We start from the raw sequence: 25,741 nt of genomic DNA, 5'->3' as shown, positions 1-25,741 counted from the left end.
CCCCTCAGTTCTTTGGTTGATTGTGATTTGCATGTCAGTTTTTTTTCCCCAGTGATTTAGAGCAGTGTCTAAAGATCATCCAGAAGATGATTTCAGACAACACTAACTTCTGTCCTGTCCCCTCTCTGGGCACTTCTCCCCTTCGTGGCTGGACTCAAGATGCTGGGGGCATGGCAGGCTGGGTCCCTTTCACAGCATCAGAAGTTGTGCAGAGTCTGGGTGGGTGGAGGGCTGGGGGGCGGCAGGTGGGTTTGCCAGACCTTCAACTTGGAACCCAGGCTTTCCTGGTTAAAATCTTCAGCTGGGATGCATTCCTTCCCAGTTCAGAAACCTCAAACGAGAGCAGTCCATCTGACTTGTTTTCTGGGTAGCTTGAATCCTTGAACTCCTATTTTCACTTCCTTAAATTATCCTGGCATGGACATATTTGCTACTTCCAAGTTTTGTTTTAGTAATAAATCCTCTACTTACGTAGTAAAACCCAAAGAGTAGCTGTTTTTTGGTTCCATCTTCTGATGTCTTCTGAGTGAGGTAAGTCTTAGAAGACACTGGTAACTAGTAAGAAAGTTGAGTTTGCTTTAGAAACAAAGTACTGTTTTTTTGTTGCTTCTTGTAAGAACTTGAAGCCATGGATATGTTGCTGCATTCTCTTGCAGCTCTTCCATGAGGTGCAGACCAGCTTTGCCCAGATGGTTAAGAGCACAGACTTTTATTTTGTCTTCAGCATTTCTGTTCTTTCAGCTTGATGCCTTCCTCCCCACCCCAGATGGACAGCCGCGCGTTCCTCCTCCTTCAAATCGGTTGCTCCTTCCATAAACACAGTGAAGAGGCTTTGTTGGTTCTTAATTGAGCTTCCAGGGTCCTCGCGGCTGGATCTGTGGTTGTGTTTGGATTTCACGCAGCTTCTGCTTTGAAGGCAGCGGGAGGCCTCAGCAACGACTTCACATGCTCACAGCTCTAATCAGGGCAGAAGACCTGACAGAGTTTTTCTCAGGACCAAGTTCATTCATTTGCTAATCGTTTTTGGCTCTGAGGAGGTTTGGGATTTAGGTTTCTGGGCAGTTTATTTCCTTCTTCGTACTCTGCAATTGTAAGTACAGGTAACATACTAAGAGTGGAGAAGTGTAGACTTTCAGATCTGAAAGGTACTGAGAGTTCTTTTAACCTGCTTTTCAGACAGTGAATTTAGTTGTTGTCCCCTTTCTTCAAATTATATTTAACCAGAAGCCTGGCAGGATGACTGAGAAAATCAGAGCAGCGAGCAGTAGTGTATGTGGGTGTCAGTTTTAAAGGAAGCCTGTTAGTTCACTCGAGGGGCCCAAGAACCGGAAGTAAGTGGTTTAGCCAGTGTTGTGCATGGCAGGACATGGACTAAAGCCAGACTAAGAAATCAGGTTCCCTTCATTAGAAAGCAGGTTATTGGCTGCAGGGGCCGTAGGGAAAGAACTGACACAGCAAGAGGGCACAAGGGAACTGACTGGGGTGACAGAAGTGTTCATATCATGATTGTGCTGTGGTTACACGGCTGTATGTATTAGTCAAAACTCATCGACTGAAAATTGGTGCGTTTTATTATATACAAAGTGGATAAAAAGTTATAAGGGGTCTCCTAAAACATGTTCAGGATTTTTGGGGGGAGGGAGGGAAGGAGATAACATTTTCTCTGCTTTTTAATTCAGTGTAATTATATTAAATGATTCTTTCAAAAATATCAAAAGAAAAGAAACAATCAGATTCACTTCATTCCCAGTCTAGTCTGTTTTTCCAGTTGGCAGATTTACCATCACTCTGTACTCCTTGCTGCTGTTAGTTATACCAAGGCTTTGCACACCTTTTCTCTAGAAGGCCAGATAGTAAGTATTTTAGGCCTTGTGGGCATTTGGTCTCTGTCTCAGTTACTCAGTTCTGTTATTGTGTCTCAAAAGCAGCCAGAGACAATATGTAAACAAAAGAGCGTGGCTGTGTTCCCATAAAACTTTACCTCCAAAACCGGGCAGTGGGCTGGATTTGGCCCATGCGCTGTATTTGCTGATCTGTGAGTTACACCTTTGTTCCTTTTGGAGAAACTCAGCGAAATGGGCGTTTTTCTACATCCTCACCAGAAAGATGAATGTTATAGAAAAGTGGGATTGTAGAGGCGTTTGGCAGACAGCAGGTCCTCAAGGCCTTGGAATGCCCAGCTAAGCTCAGAGATTTCGCTCTGTCAAGGAGGGGATGGTTTTGCTCAGGTGAGATTGTGGAGGACGAACCAAGAGGAAGGAGGGACTGAGCATGGGAACCAGTTTCTGGATGATTGTAGAAACCTGGGCAGCTGTGACAGTAAGACAAGACGGAGGAGATCTAGTGGAGGGGTACTCAACATTAAGATGGAGAGAACTCAAAACCCTGAAGACTTGAAGTCCTGGGGATGAAGAATCTGGAGGAGGAGGCGGACGGCTTCCACTTTCTGGCTGGACAGCTCTGTACGCCTTGGGGTCATTGACCAAAATAAGGAAAATGGGGGAGAGGCAGGCTTGATGAGAAGGATGAGTTTAGGTTTGAACTGTGTCGAGTTTTAGATTAGAGAGCAGAATTTGGAACGCATCACTCTATAGCTCTGTAGCCTTCAGGTTTTTTAAATTTAATTTTATTTTTTTTTTGCGGTACACGGGCCTCTCACTGCTGTGGCCTCTCCTGTTTGCGGAGCACAGGCTCCGGACGCACAGGCTCAGCGGCCATGGCTCACGGGCCCCGCCGCTCCACGGCATGTGGGATCTTCCCAAACCGGGGCACGAACCCGTGTCCGCTGCATCGGCAGGCGGACTCTCAACCACTGCGCCACCAGGGAAGCCTCGCGTTCAGATCTTTGATCGTGCTTTTCCATAAGTAAAATATTTGCGGGCACACACTGACAGTACGTAGACATTTATCTCTAAGTAATACACACATTCTACTGGACTAAAACCTAACATAAGAATTAGGCATATCCAAAGGGTAAGAAATATTTTTTAAAAATCACAAGGCAAATGTATGTTTAATGTGTGATTCTTCATTAACATTAGGATGTTACATCATGAGATGTGACACCGTATTTCTAGTAGTTCTCTTAGATCTGGTCATCATTTGATTAGCAACATCAATTCACCGTTTTTGATAGTTGGCTTGGGCTTGTGTTACCTTCGGTGTGCAGTTCATTTTGCTTTTCTTGCTACTCCTTGTCCTTTTGAGATCGGTGGCGGATCCTGAGCTGAAGAAGGGAGGTCATGGCTGCAGTTTCCTCCCCTCAGAGTGCACACAGGATATTCTGACACGGGAGAAAGAGGATGGCTTGTGAGGAAATTGGGTCCTTCCATATCCAGAGGGAGGAACTGTGCTTCCATCAGGGGTCTCAGCAGCTGCAAAGGCAGCGGCACAGCTGGGTGTGTCCTTTTGTCTCAGGCTGCCGCTGGGGCTGAGACAGGCTGGGACCTGGGACCCTTTGCTTCAGCGCCTGCACCTGGACACACGTCTCCTCGGGCAACAGAATACAAAGAAGCTACAAGGGACTAAAAAGAACTGCGTGCATGCGCAGCTGGGGCAGATTCTGGACAAGATACAAAAAGAGCAAAAACCCAACAGCTGCTTCTGAAGAGCCGGGAGCAAAAGCAGGGCACTGCGCATGCCCCCTGCACTCAACCCCTCCAAAGGGGCGGGCAAAACACCTAAGCCCCACCTCCAGCCCATCCCTCTGGACCCGCCCCCACCCTCACCCTATATAAGGAACCAGCTGGCCCCACCTCCGGGAGTGAGCAAGGGAACCTGTTACTTGTTTTTGCTCCCCGTGCTGCAGCAGGGGCCCCAATAAAGCCTTGCCTGAATTTTTTGTCTGGCCTCTGATCAATTTCTGTTGATTAAGGAGGCCAAGAACCCTGGTTGGTAACAGACTCCCCCCTTCACCGTTCTTCCTGGAGACACTGATTGTAGTTTTGACTCCTTAGGAAAGGCCAGTGGGTCAGGGGCCCGTCTGACCAGGCAGAAAGAATTCCTCAATCCTTCAACGTTATGGAGCTAAAACTCAGTACACCCTGTGTTTCAAACATGGTGTTATTGCCTGAATTCATACTGCTATACTTAAACCAGTTTTATCAGATAGTTTTTTGTTTTTGTTTTGTTTTTTAATATTTATTTATTTATTTGGCTGCGCCGGGTCTTAGCTGCAGTACACGGGATCTTCGTTTCTGCATGCAGGATCTTTTCATTGCGGCGTGTGAACTCTTAGTTGTGGCATGTGGGATCTAGTTCCCTGATCAGGGATTGAACCTGGGTCCCCTACATTGGGAAGGCAGAGTCTTAGCCACTGGATCACCAGGGAAGTCCCCTATCAGCTAGTTTTAAAATTAAGGCCTACAGACTTCAACAAAACGGGGTGACAAAGAAAGTCATTCTAGGGTAGAGTTGCGTGTCTCACTTCACAAAAAGATACTTGGAGGTCCGAACAGTAGACCACCCTTCTGAATTTTGGGGAGACGTTATAATACATTGAATCAGGAGTGTCAGTAAGTTGAGAAGGCGGAGGAGTTTTGATGTCAGCTCCTTAACCATTTAATGTTTTTAGAAGTGTTGGGAATTCCGAGAATATTGTAATGCGATGTAAATGTTCCACCCAAGCCTTGCTTCCTTCCCTTTGGTTCAGATCGTCAAGAACTGACCTCCTGCTAAATGTTCATCTCCTTTGCATTGGAGGTTCCTCCCCAGTACAGTGCCTTGTATGTGGTCATTGCTCCATACTGTTGTGGGGTTAAATTGAATTGTGTGATCTGTGATTGATTCTCCTAGTCAAAGAATACAGTATACCCAAACCCTGTTTGCATCATCTGTCACTTGGTGGCCCTTTTAGGGGACCTACATGAGATGCAAATCTACAAACATGAGTTAGATCGATTTCCGAATCAACACATTTACTTTATTTATTTTTGAATTTTATTTTACTTATTTTTTTTATACAGCAGGTTCTTATTAGTCATCCATTTTATACACATCAGTGTATACATGTCAATCCCAATCGTCCAATTCATCACACCTCCACCCCCACCCCCTGCCACTTTCCCCCCTTGGTGCCCATGTTTGTTCTCTACATTTGTGTCTCTATTTCTACCCTGCAAACCGGATGATCTGTACCATTTTTCTAGGTTCCACATATATGTGTTAATATACGGTATTTGTTTTTCTCTTTCAGACTTACTTCACTCTGTATGACAGTCTCTAGATTCATACACGTCTCTACAAATGACTCAGTTTCGTTCCTTTTTATGGCTGAGTAATATTCCATTGTATATATGTACCACATCTTCTTTATCCATTTGTCTGTCGGGCATTTAGGTGGCTTCCATGACCTGGCTATTGTAAATAGTGCTGCAATGAACACTGGGGGTGCGTGTGTCTTTTTGAATTATGGTTTTCTCAGGGTATATGCCCAGTAATGGGATTGCTGGGCCATATGGTAGTTCTATTTTCAGTTTTTTAAGGAACCTCCCTACTGTTCTCCATAGTGGCTGTATCAATTTACATTCCCACCAACGGTTCAAGAGGGTTCCCTTTTCTCCACACCCTCTCCAGCATTTGTTGCTTGTAGATTTTCTGATGATGATGCCCATTCTAACTGGTGTGAGGTGATACCTCACTGTAGTTTTGATTTGCATTTCTCTAATAGTGATGTTGAGCAGCTTTTCATGTGCTTCTTGGTCATCTGTATGTCTTCTTTGGAGAAATGTCTACTTAGGTTTTCTGCCCATTTTTGGACTGGATTGTTGTTTTTTTAATATTGAGCTGCATGAGCTGTTTATATATTTTGGAGATTAATCCTTTGTCCGTTCATTTGTTTGCAAATATTTTCTGCCATTTTGAGGGTTGTCTTTTTGTCTTGTCTGTAGTTTCTTTTGCTTTGCAAAAGCGTTTAAGTTTCGTTAGGTCCGATTTGTTTATTTTTGTTTTTATTTCCATTACTCTAGGAGGTGTATCAAAAAAGATACTGCTGTGATTTATGTCAAAGAGTGTTCTTCCTATGCTTTCCTCTAAGAGTTTCATAATATCTGGCCTTACATTTAGGTCTTTAATCCATTTTGAGTTTATTTTTGTCTATGGTGTTAGGGAGTGTTCTAATTTCATTCTTTTACATGTAGCTGTCCAGTTTTCCCAGCACCACTTATTGAAGAGACTACCTTTTCTCCATTGTATATCCTTGCCTCCTTTGTCATAGATTAGTTGCCCATAGGTGCGTGGGTTTATCTCTGGGCTTTCTATCCTGTTCCATTGATCTATATTTCTGTTTTTGTGCCAGTACCATATTGTCTTGATTACTGTAGCTTTGTAGTATAGTCTGAAGTCAGGAGGTCTGATTTCTCCAGCTCCGTTTTTCTCCCTCAAGACTGCTTTGGCTATTCGGGGTCTTTTGTGTCTCCATACAAATTTTAAGATTTTTTGTTCTAGTTCTGTAAAAAATTCCATTGGTAATTTGATAGGGATTTCATTGAATCTGTAGATTGCTTTGGGTGGTATAGTCATTTTCACAATATTGATTCTTCCAATCCAAGAACATATATCTTGGATAGTATATCTTCCATCTGTTGGTATCATCTTTAATTTCTTTCATCAGTGTATTATAGTTTTCTGCATACAGGTCTTTTGTCTCCCTAGGTAGGTTTATTCCTAGGTATTTTATTCTTTTTGTTGCAATGGTAAATGAGAGTGTTTCCTTAATTTCTCTTTAATATTTTTCATCATTAGTATATAGGAATGCAAGAGATATCTGTGCATTAATTTTATATCCTGAAACTTTACCAAATTCATTGATTAGCTCTAGTAGTTTTCTGGTGGCATCTTTACGAGTCTATATGTATAGTATCATGTCCTCTGCAAACAGTGACAGTTTTACTTCTTCTTTTCCAATTTGTGTTCCTTTTATTCCTTTTTCTTCTCTGATTGCTGTGACCAGGACTTCCAAAACTATGTTGATAATAGTGGTGGGAGTGGACATCCTTGTCTTGTTCCTATCTTAGAGGAAATGGTTTCAGTTTTTCACCATTGAGAATGATGTTTGCTGTGCTTTTTTTGTATATGGCCTTTATTATGTTGAGGTAGGTTCCCTCTATGCCCATTTTCTGGAGAGTTTTGATCATAAATGGGTGTTGAATTTTGTCAAAAGCTTTTTCTGCATCTATTGAGATGATCATATGGTTTTTATTCTTCAATTTCTTAATATGGTGTATCCCATTGATTTGCGTATATTGAAGAATCCTTGCATCCCTGGGATAAATCCCACTTGATCATGGTGTATGATCCTTTTAATGTGTTGTTGGATTCTGTTTGCTAGTATTTTGTTGAGGATTTTTGCATCTATGTTCATCAGGGTTATTGGCCTGTAATTTTCTTTTTTGTAACATCTTTGGTTTTGGTATCATGATGATGGTGGCCTCATAGAATGAGTTTGGGAGTGTTCCTTCCTCTGCAATTTTTTGGAAGAGTTTGAGAAGGATAGGTGCTAGCTATTCTCTAAATGTTTGATAAAATTCACCTGTGAAGCCCTCTGGTCCTGGACTTTTGTTGGTTGGAAGATTTTTAATCACAGTTTCAATTTCATTACTTGTGATTGATCTGTTCATATTTTCTATTTCTTCCTGGTTCAGTCTTGGAAGGTTATACCTTTCCAAGAATTTGTCCATTTCTTCCAGGTTACCCATTTTATTGGCATAGAGTTGCTTGCAGTAGTCTCTTAGGATGCTTTGTATTTCTGCAGTGTCTGTTGTAACTTCTTTTTCAATTCTAACTTTATTGATTTGAGTCCTCTCCCTCTTTTTCTTGAGTCTGACTAATGGTTTATCCATTTTGTTTCTTTTTCTTGATGAGTCTGACTAATGGTTTATCAATTTTGTTTATCTTCTCCAAGAACCAGCTTTTGCTTTTATTTATCTTTGCTATTGTTTTCTTTGTTTCTATTTCATTTATTTTTGCTGTGATCTTTATGATTTCTTTTCTCCTGCTAATTTTGGGGTTTGTTTGTTCTTCTTTCTCTAGTTCCTTTAGGTGTAAGGTTAGATTGTTCATTTGAGATTTTTCTTGTTTCTTGAGGTAGGCTTGTATAGCTGTAAACTTACCTCTTAGAACTGCTTTTGCTCCACCCATAGGTTTTGGATCGTTGTGTTTTCATTGTCATTTGTCTCTAGGTATTTTTTGATTTCGTCTTTGATTTCTTCAGTGATCTGTGGTTATTTAGTAACGTATTGTTTAACCTCCTCCATGTGTATGTGTTCTTTACGTTTTTTTCCCTGTAATTCATTTCTAATCTCATAGTGTTGTGGTTAGAAAAGATGCTTGATATGATTTCAATTTTCTTAAATTTACTGAGGCTTGATTTGTGACCCAGGATGTGATCTATCCTGGAGAATGTTCCGTGTGACAAGAAAGTGTAATCTGTGTTTGGATGGAATGTCTGATAAATACCAATTAAATCTATCTGGTCTATTGTGTCATTTAAAGCTTGTGCTTCCTTATTACTTTTCTGTTTGGATGATCTGTCCATTGGTGTGAGTGAGGTATTAAAGACCCCCACTATTATTGTGTTACTATTGATTTCCTCTTTTATAGCTGTTAGCATTTGCCTTATGTATTGAGGTGCTCCTATGTTGGGTGCATAAATATTTATCATTGTTATATCTTCTTCTTGGATTGATCCCTTGATCATTATGTAGTGTCCTTCTCTTTCTCTTGTAATAGTCTTTATTTTAAAGTCTGTTTTGTCTGATATGAGAATTGCTACTTCAGCTTTCTTTTGATTTCCATTTGCATGGAATATCTTTTTCCATCCCCTCACTTTCAGTCTGTATGTGTCCCTAGGTCTGAAGTGGGTCTCTTGTACACAGCATATATATGTGTCTTGTTTTTGTATCCATTCAGCAAGCCTGTGTCTTTTGGTTGGAGCATTTAATCCATTCACGTTTAAGGTAATTATCTATATATATGTTCCTATGACCATTTCCTTAATTGTTTTGGGTTTGTTTTTGTGGGTCCTTTTCTTCTCTTGTGTTTCCCACTTAGAGAAGTTCCTTTAGCATTTGTTGTAGAGCTCATTTGGTGGTGCTGAATTCTCTTTGCTTTTGCTTGTCTGTAAAGCTCTTGACTTCTCCATCGAGTCTGAATGAGATCCTTGCCGGTAGAGTAATCTTGGTTGTAGGTTCTTCCCCTTCATCACTTTAAATATATCGTGCCACTCCCTCTGGCTTTTTAATTTCTGCTGAGCAATAAGCTGTTAATCTTATGGGAGTTCCCTTGTATGTTATTTGTCATTTTTCCCTTGCTGCTTTTAATAATTTTTCTTTGTCTTTGATTTTGTCAATTTGATTACTGTGTGTCTCAGCGTGTTTCTCCTTGTGTTTATCCTGCCTGGGACTCTCTGCACTTCCTGGACTTGGGTGGCTATTTCCCTTCCCATGTTAGGGAAGTTTTTGACTATAATCTCTTCAAATATTTTCTTGGGTCCTTTCTCTCTCTCTTCTCCTTCTGGGACTGCTGTAATGTGAATGTTGGTGCATTTAATGTTGTCCCAGAGGTCTCTTAGGCTGTCTTCATTTCTTTTCATTCTTTTTTCTTTATTCTGTTCCATGGCAGTGAATTCCGCCATTCTGTCTTCCAGGTCACTTATCTGTTCTTCTGCCTCAGTTATTCTGCTATTGATTCCTTCTGGTGTATTTTTTGCTAGCCTCCAAAGTCTGATTCTCTGGGAATTTCTCCTCCCGTTGCCAGACCCCCAGGTTGGGAACCTTGCTGTGGGGCTCAGAACCTTCACTCCAGTGGGTGGACTTCTGTGGTATGTGTTCTCCAGTCTGTGAGTCACACAACCCGGCGGTAATGGGATTTGATTTTACTGTGACTGTGCCCTTCCTACCGCCTCATTGCGGCTTCTCCTTTGTCTTTGGATGTGGGGTATCTTTTCTGGTTAGTTCCAGTGTCTTCCTGTCGATGACTGTTCAGCAGTTAGTTGTGATTCTGGTGCTCTTGCAAGAGGGAGTGAGCGCATGTCCTTCTACTCCCCCATCTTGAACCGGGACACCAACACATTTCCTTTAAAACATAGCAAAATAAAGCAAAATCCTGTGGTTAAAAATACTTTAGTGATCAAAGTACTTGGTGTGAAGGGCTGTCAGAACAACTCTGGGCTCACCGTCTTTGTGGAATTAGAGGTTTTGCTGACTTGAGCCTATAGGCTGAAAGCATAGCTTTGGGACATCTTTCTCATGGGCCACACCTGCCAGGACAGAGGCTGATCTAGTCAACAATCTGATTTCAGTCTCGTACAGAAAATTAGAAGGGAATAGCTCTAGAGTTTTTGCACTGGGGCATTTACTCTCATGTCTTAATCTTCATGTACACAATCGTTTCCACATTTTGGAGAATTAATTAGTTAATAAAAACTAATCCTTAGTACAGAGCAAGTATCTTGTCAAAGATTGGAGTTTTGTTTTGGGGTTTCATTTTGTTTATAATATTTCCCAGTATAGAAATGACCTCCTTTAATCTTGAAACATTGAAACTTGCAACAAATACCCTGATATCACAATCAGTAGTTCTGTTAATTTTAGTTACTCACTTGTGTGGGGAAAATAAAATCAGGTGACTTGTGCGTTGGTAAGAACATGAAGTTCTTTGTCTTTCTGATGCATTCAGTTATTTATTTCACAAACATTGTGTACCAGCAATGTTCTAGATGCTGGGGAATAGCAATGAATAAAAATGAAGACTCTACTTTCATGGTGCTTGTATTCCAATATAAATCCTAAAACATTTTTAGGTAGGATCAATGATAACGGTAAGCTACCAAATTTGGGAATATATTCTGGGGAAGCTAATAACAAAGGCTGTTGAGATTTTATTTTATCTCCAATTTATGCTGTTCCAGAGGGGGCCACCTAAGCTTTTGCGACTTTGTGTGTCTCTCTAGCAACTTTTGTTTTGAACACCGAGGGGACTGACGACCTGAATAAATCACTTTTTTAATCGAACGATATATGTAATTATTTGCTGCATAATGTTCTAAGCTCTTTATAACTATTAACACTTAATTTTCATCACAGATCTGTGTAGTAGGTAGTGTTATTATCTCTGTTTTACAAATGAGCCAGCTGGGTAACTTGCCCCAGGTACCCAGTTAGCAAGAAGTAGGATTGAGATTGGAACTCAGGCTCTTAACCACTGCCCTGTTGCATTCTGATATAAATTATAAAATAGTATTTTTAAAAATCGTAAGATATTTCTTTTGTTTTTTCCTCTTTGCCTTTGGGATTTCTCTGAAATTTTAGGGTCATTTACAGGTTTGGGAAGAGGGGAGGAAGTCTGGCTGTCTCTCCCTGCTGCTTCCATTCTGTGGGAACTCCCTGTCCTTTGCCTTCCTGATTCTTTTCACATTGAATTATGTGTTTAATTTGTGTAAATGGAATGTGTTTAATCTAATTTTATTTAATTCTGTGTTTCTCTCAGCGCTGCTAGACTTTCAGTAAGTTCCTTGAAGCAAAGAACTGGTAAATAGATACATTTGACAAATAGGTTAAAGTGTACTGTGTATTACAAATTCTAAAACCAGTTTATTTGAAATTGGGGATTTTCCCCTCCTTCGTGGGACTGCGTAATAGTTTGATTTGGCTGTTTATAAATGTGTAATTGTATTCTAAACAATAGGATAACTGAACAATAGGCCATCTTGTATTGGAATAATAAAACTGGAGACAATACTATTTAAAACTTAGCGTATTCAAGAGACATGTCCCTTGAGGGGAAATTCTGTTTACTTTTTAAATTTTTTATTGAAGTATAGTTGATTTACAGTGTTGTGTTAGTTTCAGGTGTTTAGCAAAGTAATTCAGTTATATATACATATATATATATATGTATTTCTATTCCTCTCCAGAGTCTTTTCCATTATAGGTTATTACAAGATATTGAATATAGTTCCCTGTGCTATACAGTAGGACCTTGTTGCTTATCTATTTTATATATAGTAGTGTTTATCTGCTAATCCCAAGCTCCTAATTTATCTCTCCCCACCCCTTCCCCTTTGGTAACCATAAATTTGTTTTCTTTGTCTGTGAGTTTGTTTCAAAATTCATTTCTGTCATTTTTTTAGATTCCATATATAAGTGATATCATGCGATATTCGTCTTTGTCTGACTTACTTTGCGTAGTATGATAATCTCAAGGTCCATCCATGTTGCCGCAAATGGCATTAGTTCATTCATTTTTATGGCTGAGTAATATGCCATTGTATATGTATATCACATCTTCTTTATCCATTCATCTGTGGACGGGCATTTAGGCTGCTTCCATAAGGGAAAGTCTTTAAGCCACTCTAGATTCTGTATTTGGGTAGGTAGCAACACGGTGTTTCTACTTGGTAATTCTCCTACATCTCAGGGATCTTCTGATTAGTTGAGATCAGACCATTTATATTCCTCAGAATCTTCAAGGAGATTCTTGCCTTTTCTCAGGCAAATGTTCTGCTGTTTTGTTCAGTTCCCTCTTGTCCTATCCAGAAACTTCATCACACCTTTCATCTCAACCTTCTTCTCTGTGTCTGAAATACTTCCTTAATGCACTGAAGCTATTTCTGAAATCCTGTTTCTTCAGTGAAACTTTTCATAGTTAAAAGAGAAATCTGGGGCTTCCCTGGTGGCGCAGTGGTTGAGAGTCCGCCTGCCGATGCAGGGGACACGGGTTCGTGCCCCGGTCCGGGAAGATCCCACATGCCGCGGAGCGACTGGGCCCGTGAGCCATGGCCGCTGAGCCTGCGCGTCCGGAGCCTGTGCTGCGCAACGGGAGAGGCCACAACAGTGAGAGGCCCGCGTACCGCAAAAAAAAAAGAGAAATCTGGTCTCATCTTTATTTCTGCTTATTATTCAAGGGTGAAATTTTATGAACATCCATCGTGCATGGTTCCTTCACTTTACACTTAATGGACTGGTTTATTCTGCACATGACAACTAATATGAGTTGGTTTTGTTCTCGTATTTTGAGCAAAGAACTTGCTTGGCACAGTAAACATGAATTGCAATTCTTTTGGTCATTGGGCCTTTTTTATTTTAGGAAAGAGTTTATCGCATGTGGATGAACATGAAATAAAGTGTTATTAGGTTTGTGTTGGTTTGTTAGGGCTGTCGTAACAAAGTAGCACAGACTGGGTGGCTGAAATGACAGGAATTTATTTTCTTGAAATTCTGGAGGCTAGAAGTCTGAGATCACAGTGTTAGCAGAGATGGTTTCTTCTGAGGCCTCTCTCCTTGGCTTGTAGCTACCTTCTTCTCCCTGTGTCTTTACATGTTCTTGTCTGTGTATGTGTGTCTCCTCTTCTTATAAGGACTCAGTCATATTGGGTTTGGGCTCATCCATATGACCTCATTTAACTTAATCACCTCTAAAGACACTACCTCCAAATACAGTGGTGTTCTGAGGTATTGTATTGCTGATTAGAACTTCAACAAATGAATCTTAGGAAGATCAATTCAGCCATGACAGGGTTGAAATGTACAATATAGTTGTCTTAAATTTTTATGACAAGTTAAAACAAAAATTCCTTTTAAAGCTTAAAAGTAGGCAAAGGAAGAGAACCTTCTGAAGGAGGGGAGATTGTAAGATATTGGTTCGATCTGGCTTAAATCTGGCTAAGTCATTTAGGGCAAAATTCATAGTAATTAGTCTTTTGTCCATACTTTCCCAATTTTTTGGATTTAGTAAAACGTGAAGTATCTTTTAAGTACCTCTAGGTTTCCATGATTCTATTTTAATAATAACTGTTTTGTAATTAGCCCTTACTGCTGATTTAGGAAGGTGTTTGGAGAGGAATTTTTATAACCTCATGTTTGCAGGGTAGAATGCAAAAGGATCAGGGCTTGTGTCAACAAACCTTGATTTGAATTTGAGCTCTTCTGTATTGAGCTGAAGAAAATGGCTGACAAAATCCTTCTCTTGGCATCTTACCAGCTATGTGACTATGGACAAGTTATGCCACTTACACGAGCCCTAATTTAGTCATCTATGAAATGGGAATAAAGTTGTAAGGAGGCTCTCCTTGGCTTTTGGCCCTTGTCACTGTTGACTACTGCAGCTGGATTCTGTGCAGCTGCCCCCGGCTGCCCCAGTGGCGTGACACTCCATGCCTGTGGACTGCCTGCTCAACTCACATGCCATGGAGGCCACTTGTGGCTCGAGGCCATCAAAGTAGAGCTGAGTTTATATCAGTGTCCCCAACCGTGCTGCTGTGTGACAGATCCCCTCTGATAGACACATGTCCCTTCAGGGAGGATGGGTTGGTTCTGAATAGTTATCATGAAATTAATTTTTTCTTAATCTCCTCTTCCTGTATTTATTTGATCGTCCCAAACGGTTATCAGGACATTGCTCCTCTTTCTACATCTTACCAGGAGGTGAAAGCTTTTGCCGCTTTCAAAACTTTCAAAAAAGTGGGGCAGAGATATCGTTTAGCCTAGGATATCAGATTTTGAGATGCGTGGACCTTAGTATTGCCAGAAGTGAGTGCCGGACCTACGTCTGCTTTTCCTGGTTCAGAGTACCCGCATAGAGAGCTTTCGTGAGAGTTAAATGAAGTGTGTGTGTGTATGTGTGTGTGTGCTTGTGTGTTTGGGTGGGAAGGGGACAGCAGCATGCCTTCCACATACTTTATTCTAGTTAAATTGAGTTTTCATCCTTTGTGTTGGGATTGAATTTATATAAATCTACCTTTTAAAACACTAAGGTGGCTTTTATTTTGGGGCTTAAATAGATCAACTAATTTAGTATAAGATTTTCCAGTAAAACCATTAACGTGTTGACCAGAGAGTTCTCTATACAGGAGTAAAGAATCCCAAGTTCTTTTAGGATTACCTATTTTAATCATTATATAAGAGCATTAAAACACTGTTGGCAGTAGTATTTGACCTGGAAAAATTCCCATAAACTAACCCATTTAACATTGTCTTTCTCTGGTACCACTGCTGATACCTACTCCTCTAGATCTTGTATTCATCAGAACTTTTTCAGCTGCAAGGGACAGAAACTCAACACAGATAAGCTTAAGCTAACAAGGGAATTTATTTTGATTTAAGTAAAAAATACTGGGGTTAGAAGTATCTTTAAGTAGGGTTAGATCCAGGGACATGTTGGATATTACTGTGACATCTTCTTTGTCTCGAATAGATTTATTTTGTAAAACTGATCAGAAAAATGACTGCCAGTGTCCCCAAGTTTGTATCTTTATGACTTGTAGTTGGAAAGGAAGAAGGGGACTCTTTCTTCCTATGTTCATATATCAAATATCAGGGAAGATTTTGATTGGTTCTGCTTGAGTCACATGGTCATCCCTGAACCTATAACTGGCTGATGGATAGAATAGTGTGGCCAATCACTGTGGCAAAGCATCTTGATTGGCAAGTCCACTGGGATCACATGGGCTGGGAGAGGGATGGTGTTCCAGAGGAAGACTGATTAGCAAACAGACAAACATATGTCTAGCACAGATAACTAGCATTTCAAGTCAGCAGGGGTTAGTGTTTATTCTTTTAGCTGAAAGGGAATGGGATGGTAACTGTCAAAATTGTGTAGGATAGGGCTTCCCTGGTGGCGCAGTGGTTGAGAGTCTGCCTGCCGATGCAGGGGCCACGGGTTCGTGCCCCGGTCCGAGAAGATCCCACATGCCGTGGAGCGGCTGGGCCCGTGAGCTATGGCTGCTGAGCCTGCGCGTCCGGAGCCTGTGCTCCGCAATGGGAGAGGCCACGACAGTGAGAGGCCCGCGTACCGCAAAAAAAAAAAAAAAATTGTGTAGGATCCATTTGAAATTTCTCTTTTTGCATTTTTAAAAATAAAACATTTTTAATTATTTATTTTTAAAGGTGGTAAAAGATACAGCACATAAAATTGACCATTTTAACCTTTTTTTATCCCAGTATAATTGCTTTACAAAGTTGTGTTACTTTCTGCTGTACAAATAAGCTGTGCATTAGATTTAAAATCTACTTAAAAAGATGAGGACACACTTGAAAGATGTCCTTCAGGTGGAATATACATTGTATAGACAATCAAATAGTGGAGCATGATTGGCAATTCCTGAGGTTGATTTAAATGTGGGCATCTTTTTGAGTAAAGGAACAAAAATGACAATAATGGACCCTTTTGCTTTTGTTTTTGGTAGGGTTAGATGATTGCCTGCAGCAGTATGTCTACAAGTTTGAACGGGAGAAGATAAATGGAGAGCAGCTGCTGCAGATTTCCCATCAGGATCTTGAGGAGCTGGGTGTCACACGAATTGGACACCAGGAACTTGTGTTGGAGGCTGTCGACCTTCTCTGTGCACTGGTTAGTTCAGGAAAAGGTGATCTGTACCGCCATATGTTTTTAAGAATCTCATCTTCTAAATCTCCACAGTTTTACACTTTAGCTTATCATCATTTTCTTAATGATCCATGGAAGTAGAGCATGAGCTGAAGATAATATCAGAAGGGAAGAAAAGAAATCATTTGCTAGGTAGAGTTGGCAAGCGATGGTCTACAAGTTCAATCTGGCCCGCTATTTTTGTAAATAAAGTTTTATTGGAACGCAACCATGCCCATTCATTTAAGTGTTATCTGTGGCTGCTTTTGTGCTACCGTGGCAGAGATGGGTAGTGGTAACAGGGACCGTGTGGCCCCTCAAATCCTAAAATATTTACTCTCTTGGCCTTTACAGAAAAAGTTGGCCTTTTATGGAAAAAATTTCTGTATTCATCTTATTTTCTTATCTTTTCAAAAAGAAGAAAAAGATGAAGATGGTCCTGAATGAACATGTCATCTTCTATATTGAAAGGACAAATGGGTTCTGATTTTCGTGTCTGTTTTCGTTACTATAAAAAGCATTTTTATGTTTCACAGATACCTGTGATATTTCAATAACTGATACTGGTGCTTGGAATAATCAACCTGTGGAATGGCAGCTAGATGGGAAAAAATGTGAACTTAGTTACATTTCGCAGCTGACTGAGTTTTGGCTTGAACGTGAGTGAGTTAAATCCTGCCAGGTTCCGACTCGTCATTACATCTGTGGCCGTGTGGGTAGTAGCTCTTTTAGGTATGGTTTAAAACCACCTCCAAGGGTACTGTGTTTATAAATTGGTTGGCACAGGGTGGGATCCTTGTCAGTCTGCTGTGATGCCATGCGAAGGATGCTGTTTCCTTAACTGTCAGGATTTGGGCAAAGTCGGCAGCATTCAGGCTGGTTTAGTTACGCTGTGAACCTGAGCAAGGGGTGTATACAACTATATCACCGAGAATGGTGGGAAAAAATGTGCTCCCGATTATTTTGCCATTGCTGGTCCGCGTTCCATTGATTCTTTAACACTTGCTGCATTGTGCGTGTTCTTCTTCCTAAAGTGGATAGAGCCTTGTCTTCTGCTCTGAGATGTGCTACTCTTGTTTAGGAAAGTAATGGGGAAATTATTTGTGGTTGATAAATGAGCTGCCACCAGGAAGATGCTGTGGCCAAGTGATGTGAGAGCTGGTCTGGGAAGCAGGCTTTTGCATTTTAATCCAGGCTTTTCTGCACACTCCTGGCTCTGTGACCTCCAGGGAGATGGTGGTGTGTGTTTTCCCCATTTGTACAGTGTTGCTCCCCTAGATGTGGCTGTGTACTAACCTGTAAGTGTTTTGCACTGCCCAGAAGATATCTGAGTCCTGTTTATTATTAAAACTGTTTGTTTTTCATACAGTAAGACATGTTTGAGTTTAGTCTTGTCCTTTCTGGAACATTACTTTTTGGACTTTTCTGCTATTTCAGATCGTCTCTTTCACTTCGTGGTAGGACTTGGAGGGCAGGTCAATAACTTTGAAATCCACAGTGTGGGAGGAGAGCAGGCAGGATGGACTGGAGGCACGTTGTGGACCTCAAGTGGGATAATTAACATAACAGCTGCCTCCCCGCTTTCCTCCCTTCCCTACCTCTTAAAATATTAGACTAAAGTGAACAGAGCTGGACAAATGCCAGAACCTAAAGCTGTGTTTTATCTCTTACAATTTCCTCCTAATTTCCTTTGTAGACAAAGTTTTGACCTCAGACTCATTCTGGACATGTTTCGTGTAGCAGGGTGCCAGTGAATGCATTTGACACGAGGGTCACAGAGAGTTCTTAAATGAATGTACCTTTTCTGGGTTGGGGAGGATTTTAGATCATTTCACTAAAATATCTTTAGCCTTGCTATAATCTCCTTTTAAAATATTCTTATGGTAATGCATCTATTGATTATACTGTGTTTAACCCATTCACACCATATAGATCTTTGTGTATATAAATAGGTGGTAAGTTTTTGCCTTGAACTGTCCATCCCCTGGACAGTTAATATGTGTTTGCTGTTGTCCCTGGTATTATGGAAGACATTTTTATGTAAACAGTTTAGTGGCTGTTGATTTTATGATGGACAGGAAATGAGTAGAATTAGAAGTAAGAGATGGGGAGGAAAAAACAAAAACCACTGGAAAGTTTTGGAAAGAAAAGTGCCGATAGGATCTTTAGGAATCTAAAATAGGGAATAGCTATTGATTAAGGTTCCAAAACCAAGAGGGAGCAAGGAGAAAAACTCCCTTTTGTGAACACTGACCTTGGCTGGCTGGAGTGGCTTAGGAGAGAGTGACTTGTTTTCTGAGGCAAACCAGGACCACTTCCCAGGATTGAGTTCAGAGTTGGAGCCCAATTTTTCTCCCTCTGTCTGGGGCAGAGGGTGACTGGGACCGGCTGTAGAGCTGCTTTTTCCAGTAGCTATTAGCCACATGTGACTATTTACATTAAAATTAATTAAAGTGAAATAATAAAATTCAGTTCCTTAGTCACAGAGCTACATTTCAAGTGCTCAGTAGCTACTTGTGGCCAGTGTCTACCATATTTGGATAGTACAGATAGAGAACATCTTCATCATTGCAGAAAGTTCTGCTGGGGACAGCATTTGTCTCTAGGGTGGGATTGAGAGTAAAAATGTGTAATTGTGAGACCCATTTTCGTTGCCAGATCAACCAAACCCTAGTTTCCTAAAGACCGAGGCAGGGGCAGATTTATTTTTAAGGTTGAAGTAGCCTGAGAAAGTGAACAAAGTTGGAATCCTTACACGTATGAAGTGATGCCACCTACCTGTGTGCTTAAGTGAAATACCTGTAATGTATCCACCTGCCCTGGGTGCTTCTGTGCACTCGTGTACCTGAGTGTACCCCTGAGATGACTCACTGTTTATCGTTTACCCAGCCATGGCAACAGTTAAAAACTGGTATCCTTTTTGTTATGGGGAGAAATAGTGAAGGAAGAGGAATCTATTCTAGCAATTTGTATTTAACTTGATCTTGCTTATGAACTTATTAAACTGTGAAGTATACTTCTTAGGCTGAAACTTAATTGACCCAAGTCAGTAAAATGGATTTGATTGTGTGACTGTGAGACTCCTTAATCACCATGTATGCTAGACCACAGACAGAGCTAGTAGGAATGGGGAAAGAAAGTGGCGGAGAAGTTGTGTGAGGTTTGTCCTTAGCTAAAATGTGTACAATTTATGACACCAGAAGAGTGAGCATCTGCCTCTTTCCTTTTCTCCTGTCTCATGTGTTGTTTCTCTAGCCAGACCAGGAAATGACCCCTGATGGCTAACTTCTAATGACGTGAGATCTCAGTGGAAGGTTTGTAGTACGTGTCTAGATTTTTGGAGACTCATTTCATTTCTTACTTTGTACTGTCTTGATGCCTTATCTTAAATTAAGCAATTTCTGAAGGAGACAGATATTAGGGAAAAGATTAGTGAAAATAATCAGATCTGGTCTGAGAAATTATTCATTTACTGTCTTTCATTGTGGGACACTTAAGTCAATAATCCTTTCCTGATTATGTTTCTATAGTAGAGGTTCTTTGGATCTAATATAATCAGTTTCTTGTTCTCTTCTTATTGTGGAACGGGGTGGAAGGGGATGGAATTTTCCTTCCTTTCTTTGTTCCTTCTTTACTGCTTTTTAAAATTATAATCTATATAGAAAAAGCAAAACTGCAGTGACAGAAAGAAGATCAGAGGTTGCCAGGGCCTGGGGGTTGGGGAAAGTGACTATGCAGGGGTATGAGGGATGTTTTGGGGGCGATGCAAATGTTCTGTATGGTGACTGTGATGGTGCTATGTGACTATATACATGTGTTCAAATTGATTATGTCGTGCACTTAAAATTAGTGAGTTTTATGCATCATAAAGTATACCTTAATAAAACTGATTAAAATTTCTGAAGTACCTTAAAACATAAAATAAAATTATAATCTATTATAGCTACATCTGTCTATCCTTCTAGTCCCACGATTTGTTTTTTGGGAAAACAAAAAAAAAAGAATCAGAGAAACTGAATGGAAATGAAAAGAACCAGTTAACAAGCTACATTCTCCTTTATTTTAATATTAAAAGTGGTAGGTTTGTAGAAGATTGAGGTTTAAAATTTCCTGTAACACTAAGATGAATTTAATCCTCTTTGAGTTCAAGAAATAAATGTTGTCTACAGTAATAAAAGTTCCGAGTAATTCATGGTGTCATTGGCTATAGAAAGCTGAGTTTCCTGCTTTTAGTTCAGAGCTCTTGTTATAAGTCGGCAGGCTGACTGAATAAGGGGACACTTCCCTTTAATCATAGTCACAAGTGCTTCAAAACAGGCTGTGTCATGTGGCTCTTTATCCACTCAGTTTTGGGTCTTTGATTCTCTGATTTAAAAAGCCATGGTGGGGCTTCCCTGGTGGCGCAGTGGTTGAGAGTCCGCCTGCTGATGCAGGGGACAGGGGTTCGTGCCCCGGTCCAGGAAGATCCCACATGCTGCGGAGCGGCTGGGCCCTGAGCCATGGCCAAAGAGCCTGCGCGTCCGGATCCTGTGCTCCGCGACGGGAGAGGCCACGGCGGTGAAAGGCCTGTGTACCGCAAAAAAAAAAAAAAAAGCCATGGTGAAAATGCATCTTTTTATTTTTGTCTTCTCTACTGAAAGACAGTGCCACATTTTGGTCTCCAGAAAATGACAGTGGAAAAAAAATATGAATATCAAGTTTAGACGGAACATCACTGTTAATACAGAAGACTCATTTTTGTTCTGAAATTTACATTTTTTTTTAAAGCTCACAAAGACAATTTCAATTAATGCATCTGAAGAGTTTTTTTTCTTTATAATTGTTCTTAACTCTTTTCTATATAAATTTTTAAAAAATATTTTTTATTTTCTAAGAAGCAACATGCCACATAAATTTAAACTTCACATAAAATCTAATGAAAGTTTGCAATGTTTTCATTCAGGGTATTGTCTTTTGTTGTTACTGTTGCTACTTACCATTGTTCATCTTGCCAAAAGAAAAAAGTTCTCACAGACTCCCTGGTTTATTTATGCTTTATGTCTCTTGATTTGGGGACATGGCTCACCCCTCCCTGAGGCATTAGAGATGGGGCTATAACAGAGGAGGGACCAAGGGACAGGCTAGATGCAGTGGGGACAAAAGCAGTGATCAGATCCAAAGAGGGCCCACCGGCCTCTCAGAAGAGTGAGGTCCAGTTTGGCCGAAGCTGGCTGAAAGAAGCTTCTAACACATCATAGGGGATGGAGCAGGTGAGGATAGAACTTAGGGGGGTTAAACAGTTTGCTAGTTTGTGCTAGATCCAGGATGACTGGCCACTTCTCTTTTTTCTTGTCCAGTGCCCATCCTGGTTTCTGTCTCATCGCTTTGCCCGTTCTTGGACAGGGCGTGTGGAAGGGGGCATATACAGCATCGTGATCCAAAGCTTGTACCCTCGATGCAGATTGCCTTGGTTAGAATCCCCCCCGACTCCCACCCATTAGCTGTGTGACTCCGGAGAATTTATTGAATGTCTCTGTGCCTCAGTTTTCTTACCTGCAAAATAGAGATAATATCACTTCCACCCTCATACGCTGTTTTACCTGAGATAATATTTGCCGAGCACTAAGCCCGGTTTCTGGCATAAAGTGTTCAATAGTGTTGGCCATATATTATAACCAGTTTTTAAATGATACCACATTCTTGCTTTGGGATGCTATTGACACAGTTTAATATACCCCAGAAATATTTTCACTTTTTTCTTAAAAAAAGAATGAAACGCCAATTTAGGATGTGTACATGCAATTGAATACTGAAATTCATCCTCCCCCCAAAGTCATGTCAGATTTACATGTCATTTCTTGTTGTTACTTGGGATTTGTTCTTTATCTGGAAGAGAGTAGTCTAGGGCAATATTATCACGTGAAACGGAATTTTTAAAAGCATCCAGGTAAGTCAAACACTGTTCAGAAAGAACGGAGGTTAGAAGCTCACAAGATGGAAATGACTTTCCAGGTGAATTGATGTTTAGTCAGTGCTGTTCTGTTTCTGTGTGACTTTTATCTGATGGAAATCCCTCCATTCAATGACTGCTTTACGTCTGCTGTCCTGGAAATGCAGTCATGAGTAATACACACAGAGCCCAGCTCTCGCAGACCTTGCATCTGACTTAGAAAGACAGCAGTGAACAAGGTGGTTCAGAGATGACAGAGGTGATGGCTAGAGAGTGACCTCAGGAGGTACTTGGCAGTGTCTGGAGACATTTTTGTTTGTCACAACTGGGGACCGGATGCTACTGATACCTAACGAGTAGAGGCCAGCTAAACATTCTACCATCTACAGGAATCCCACCCCCCAACCCAAACAAACGATTATTAGGCTTTCAGTGTCACTAGGGCCCAGGATGAGGAACTGCTCCAGATGGTCCTGGAAGCCTTGAAGAGGAGGGGACATTTGGCTAATTAGGATGTGATAGGAAAGAGCTGTCCATGCCAACCTTTGTGGGAGGAGAATTTCGGGAAGAGAAACTAGCAAGACAAAGTCCCTGAGGCAAGAGGAACAGAGGCAAGACTGGTATGGCCCATGTGGGTGAGATCAACACTGTGAGCAAATCATGTAGGGTTTTGTGGCTGACATAGGAGTTATTCAGGTAACTCAGTGGGTTTTTGGTTATTATGAGAGTTTGGACATTGTTGATTGTTTTGAATTTTCCCCTTTGATTTTGTTTTCCAGAATTACGGCCTTGAAACCGACAATATGAAAAACTTGGTTCTAAAACTGCGAGCATCTTCCCACAATTTACAGAATTACATAAGCAGCCGGAGAAAAAGTCCAGCCTATGATGGGAACACCTCCCACAAGCCCCCCAATGAGTTCCTGACTTCTGTGGTGGAGCTCATAGGCGCTGCCAAGGCCTTATTAGCTTGGCTGGACCGGTAAGTGATGGGTGTGCTTTACTGTCCTGTAAAAGGAGGGTCTGAGATGCAGAGAAGTCAGTGTTTTGCCTGAGGAAGAGGAACCTTTATCCCTTTCTTGCCCTTGCCATTGGACCTGTCCCGGAGTTTGGGGTCAGTGGTCCATTTTAGGGTCCCTTTGGAAGTTCCTGAGGTGAATAGCAGGAACAAATTAACCTCAGCTTAGAGAAGAGTTTAAGTTGAGTTTTACTGAGGTTAAACGTTACTGGTTATTTGTTTGTATGAAGGCTGTTAGTTGACTTTTGAAGGGATGTTCATTCTCTTGGCTGATTTTTGGATGTGTTTCCATCTAGAACTTCTCTGTCTCTGTTCTATTGAGATTCCTATTTTGTGTGTTTCTTGAGAGGAAACAGTTACATAACAATTTAAACCAGCCTGTTGTGTAGCTGTGCTTGTTAACACACAGTGTGGGAATCCCAGTGGGTTCATCCTCTCCACTTTTTTTTTTTTAAGAGAATTTCCATTGCTTTCTAGGGCTCCATTTACAGGGATCACTGATTTCTCAATAACGAAGAACAAAATCATTCAGCTTTGCTTGGATCTGACCACTACAGTCCAGAAGGTCAGTACATCACTGGTGTTTTTCTAAAAGTTTTTTTTCCGTTTTCCTTTTCTTCAAAGGGTTTACATGCAGGTATGAAGTACCATTCTTTCTCCCCCTTTATCCCCCCATCAGAGCTGGGGAGAGATGAAGGGCTTTAAGTTAGATGAATTTACAGATAGTTTCTATGAAAAATGACCAGTGACCTTTACATCAAAGATTACCTTCTTTTGCTTTAAAATAGTTGAGCTAATAGCCCTGTACTTTCTCTAAAATGTTAGAGCACTTAATTTTTTTTAAATAGAAATTCTGGAGTAACTACATTTCACCATAATCTTTGTTCTGAGTATGTTACTGTATCTGCTTGTTAATTTTCTTTTATTTTGACCTCTGGTGGTTAGGTTAACCAGTCAGTAGGAGCTTGGTGGTGATTCAGTAACAAACAGCCCCCAAACCTCAGCAATTTATTCCTGGATTATCTACGTCCAAATGGGTCAGCTGAGGGATCTGCTTCAGCTCGCCTCACTTCAGGTTGTAGGCTAACAGAACAACCAGTATCTTATGTTGTTTGTCTCTGGGGCAGAGGTGCAGAGAACCTGGGTGATTCTCACACTGACAAATGTTCTGGTTTGGAAGTGACGCGTCAGTTTCACACACAGCTCATTTGCCAGACCTTCACATCTCAGTGAAGGCCAGGAAGATATTAACTGGCATGTAGCAGACTGTTGTAAAATTATTTTTGAATTGAGTTGAGGCCATAAAATGTAAGGAAGAACTTGTTCTTTTTTCACATCTCACTAGGTTTGAAAATTCTGTGATTGCACATTTGTTTCCACTGGTGATTTGGCAAAAAGTAAAGAACATCCTTTCCTCAGTTCCAACCGTGCCATAAAATAGATGCAGTTCTGAAAAGCTATGTGCTTTCTGTCTGTTCCCGGAACATGAAGAGTGAAGTTTGGCTGTTGTTTAAGGTCCAGTCCTGAGCAGCCCTTGAACTTGAGGCACGTGGGACTTCATCATTGTGCTTTTGAGGCCATGTTCTTAGGGAAATGCTCAGAGCAGTAAAGTGGCTCTGAGTTTCAGCTCTTTTTTATGGTACATAAAATAATCTTGACAGAAAGAGTCTGATACCAATCACGGTGCATTCATCATGTAGCCACCAAGTCCTGGCATTTGCGGTAGAGGCTGCCCAGGGCTACAGATCCCACTCAGAAGGGTGCCCACTGGGCATTCTCATCACTTACCCCTGTTTACTGGGGCCACACGATTCCTGGCCCATGATTCATGGTACTTTTTAAATGTGTGTTTAAACGAATGAGATAATGCTTTTGACAAATACGCTGTGGAGAATTTGTCGCTTATCAGGAAAAATTTAACCCAAACTTAAGGGACACAACACGTATTGTTTCTATTTGTGTTTATTTTTTGTTTTTGTTTTCCTTTTGGTGCTCATTGAGCGTATGCTTCAGAGACAGACAGCTATGTGTTCAAATCCTACCGCTACCATTACTTAGCCCTGGGACATTGGACAAGTCACTTCAAACTTATGAGTCTCAATGTTCTTACCTGTAAAACGGGAATACTAACAGTTACCTTACCAGATGATTTGCTGGAATTTCTACAAGTTATTGTGGAGTAAGAAAAAAGGGAAAAAAAGTGTAAGAGGAAGACAAATGGTGACCAAAATTTTTTAAAATGTATGTATATATGTATTTGTAATATGCAGTACATCTGAAAACCTATATACAAAGGAATATATAAATACAGTGGGCAATTTGGAAGAAAAGTTGGGTTTACTTTGGCTGGAAGAAAAGTTGGGTTTACTTTGGCTGGGAGAAAAGTGGGGAGAGAATGTAGGAGGCAAGCCAAAGAACAGAAAACACTTATTCTT

At 40.8% G+C, this 25,741-nt stretch overlaps 1 protein-coding gene across 5 annotated transcripts in view; it reads left to right on the top strand.

Moving 5' to 3' along the window:
* Window positions 1-25,741, top strand: part of CNKSR3 (CNKSR family member 3) — a 100,896-nt gene that overhangs the window by 47,983 nt on the left and 27,172 nt on the right. For 2 of the 5 annotated variants that reach the window (XM_024748030.1, XM_024748031.1), the window contains exons 2-4: window positions 16,181-16,344; window positions 23,068-23,270; window positions 23,784-23,871. In XM_024748030.1, the coding sequence (XP_024603798.1) occupies window positions 16,181-16,344; window positions 23,068-23,270; window positions 23,784-23,871 (455 nt within the window). Of the gene's footprint in view, window positions 1-16,180; window positions 16,361-23,067; window positions 23,271-23,783; window positions 23,872-25,741 lie in introns of all 5 variants that reach the window. The other 3 variants (XM_024748032.1, XM_024748033.1, XM_024748034.1) reach the window with 2 other exon arrangements.

The sequence above is a fragment of the Neophocaena asiaeorientalis genome, unplaced genomic scaffold, assembly GCF_003031525.2.
Source record: "Neophocaena asiaeorientalis asiaeorientalis breed wild unplaced genomic scaffold, Neophocaena_asiaeorientalis_V1.1 scaffold123, whole genome shotgun sequence".
Taxonomy (NCBI): domain Eukaryota; kingdom Metazoa; phylum Chordata; class Mammalia; order Artiodactyla; family Phocoenidae; genus Neophocaena; species Neophocaena asiaeorientalis.
This window is presented reverse-complemented; position numbering and strand designations above follow the sequence as displayed.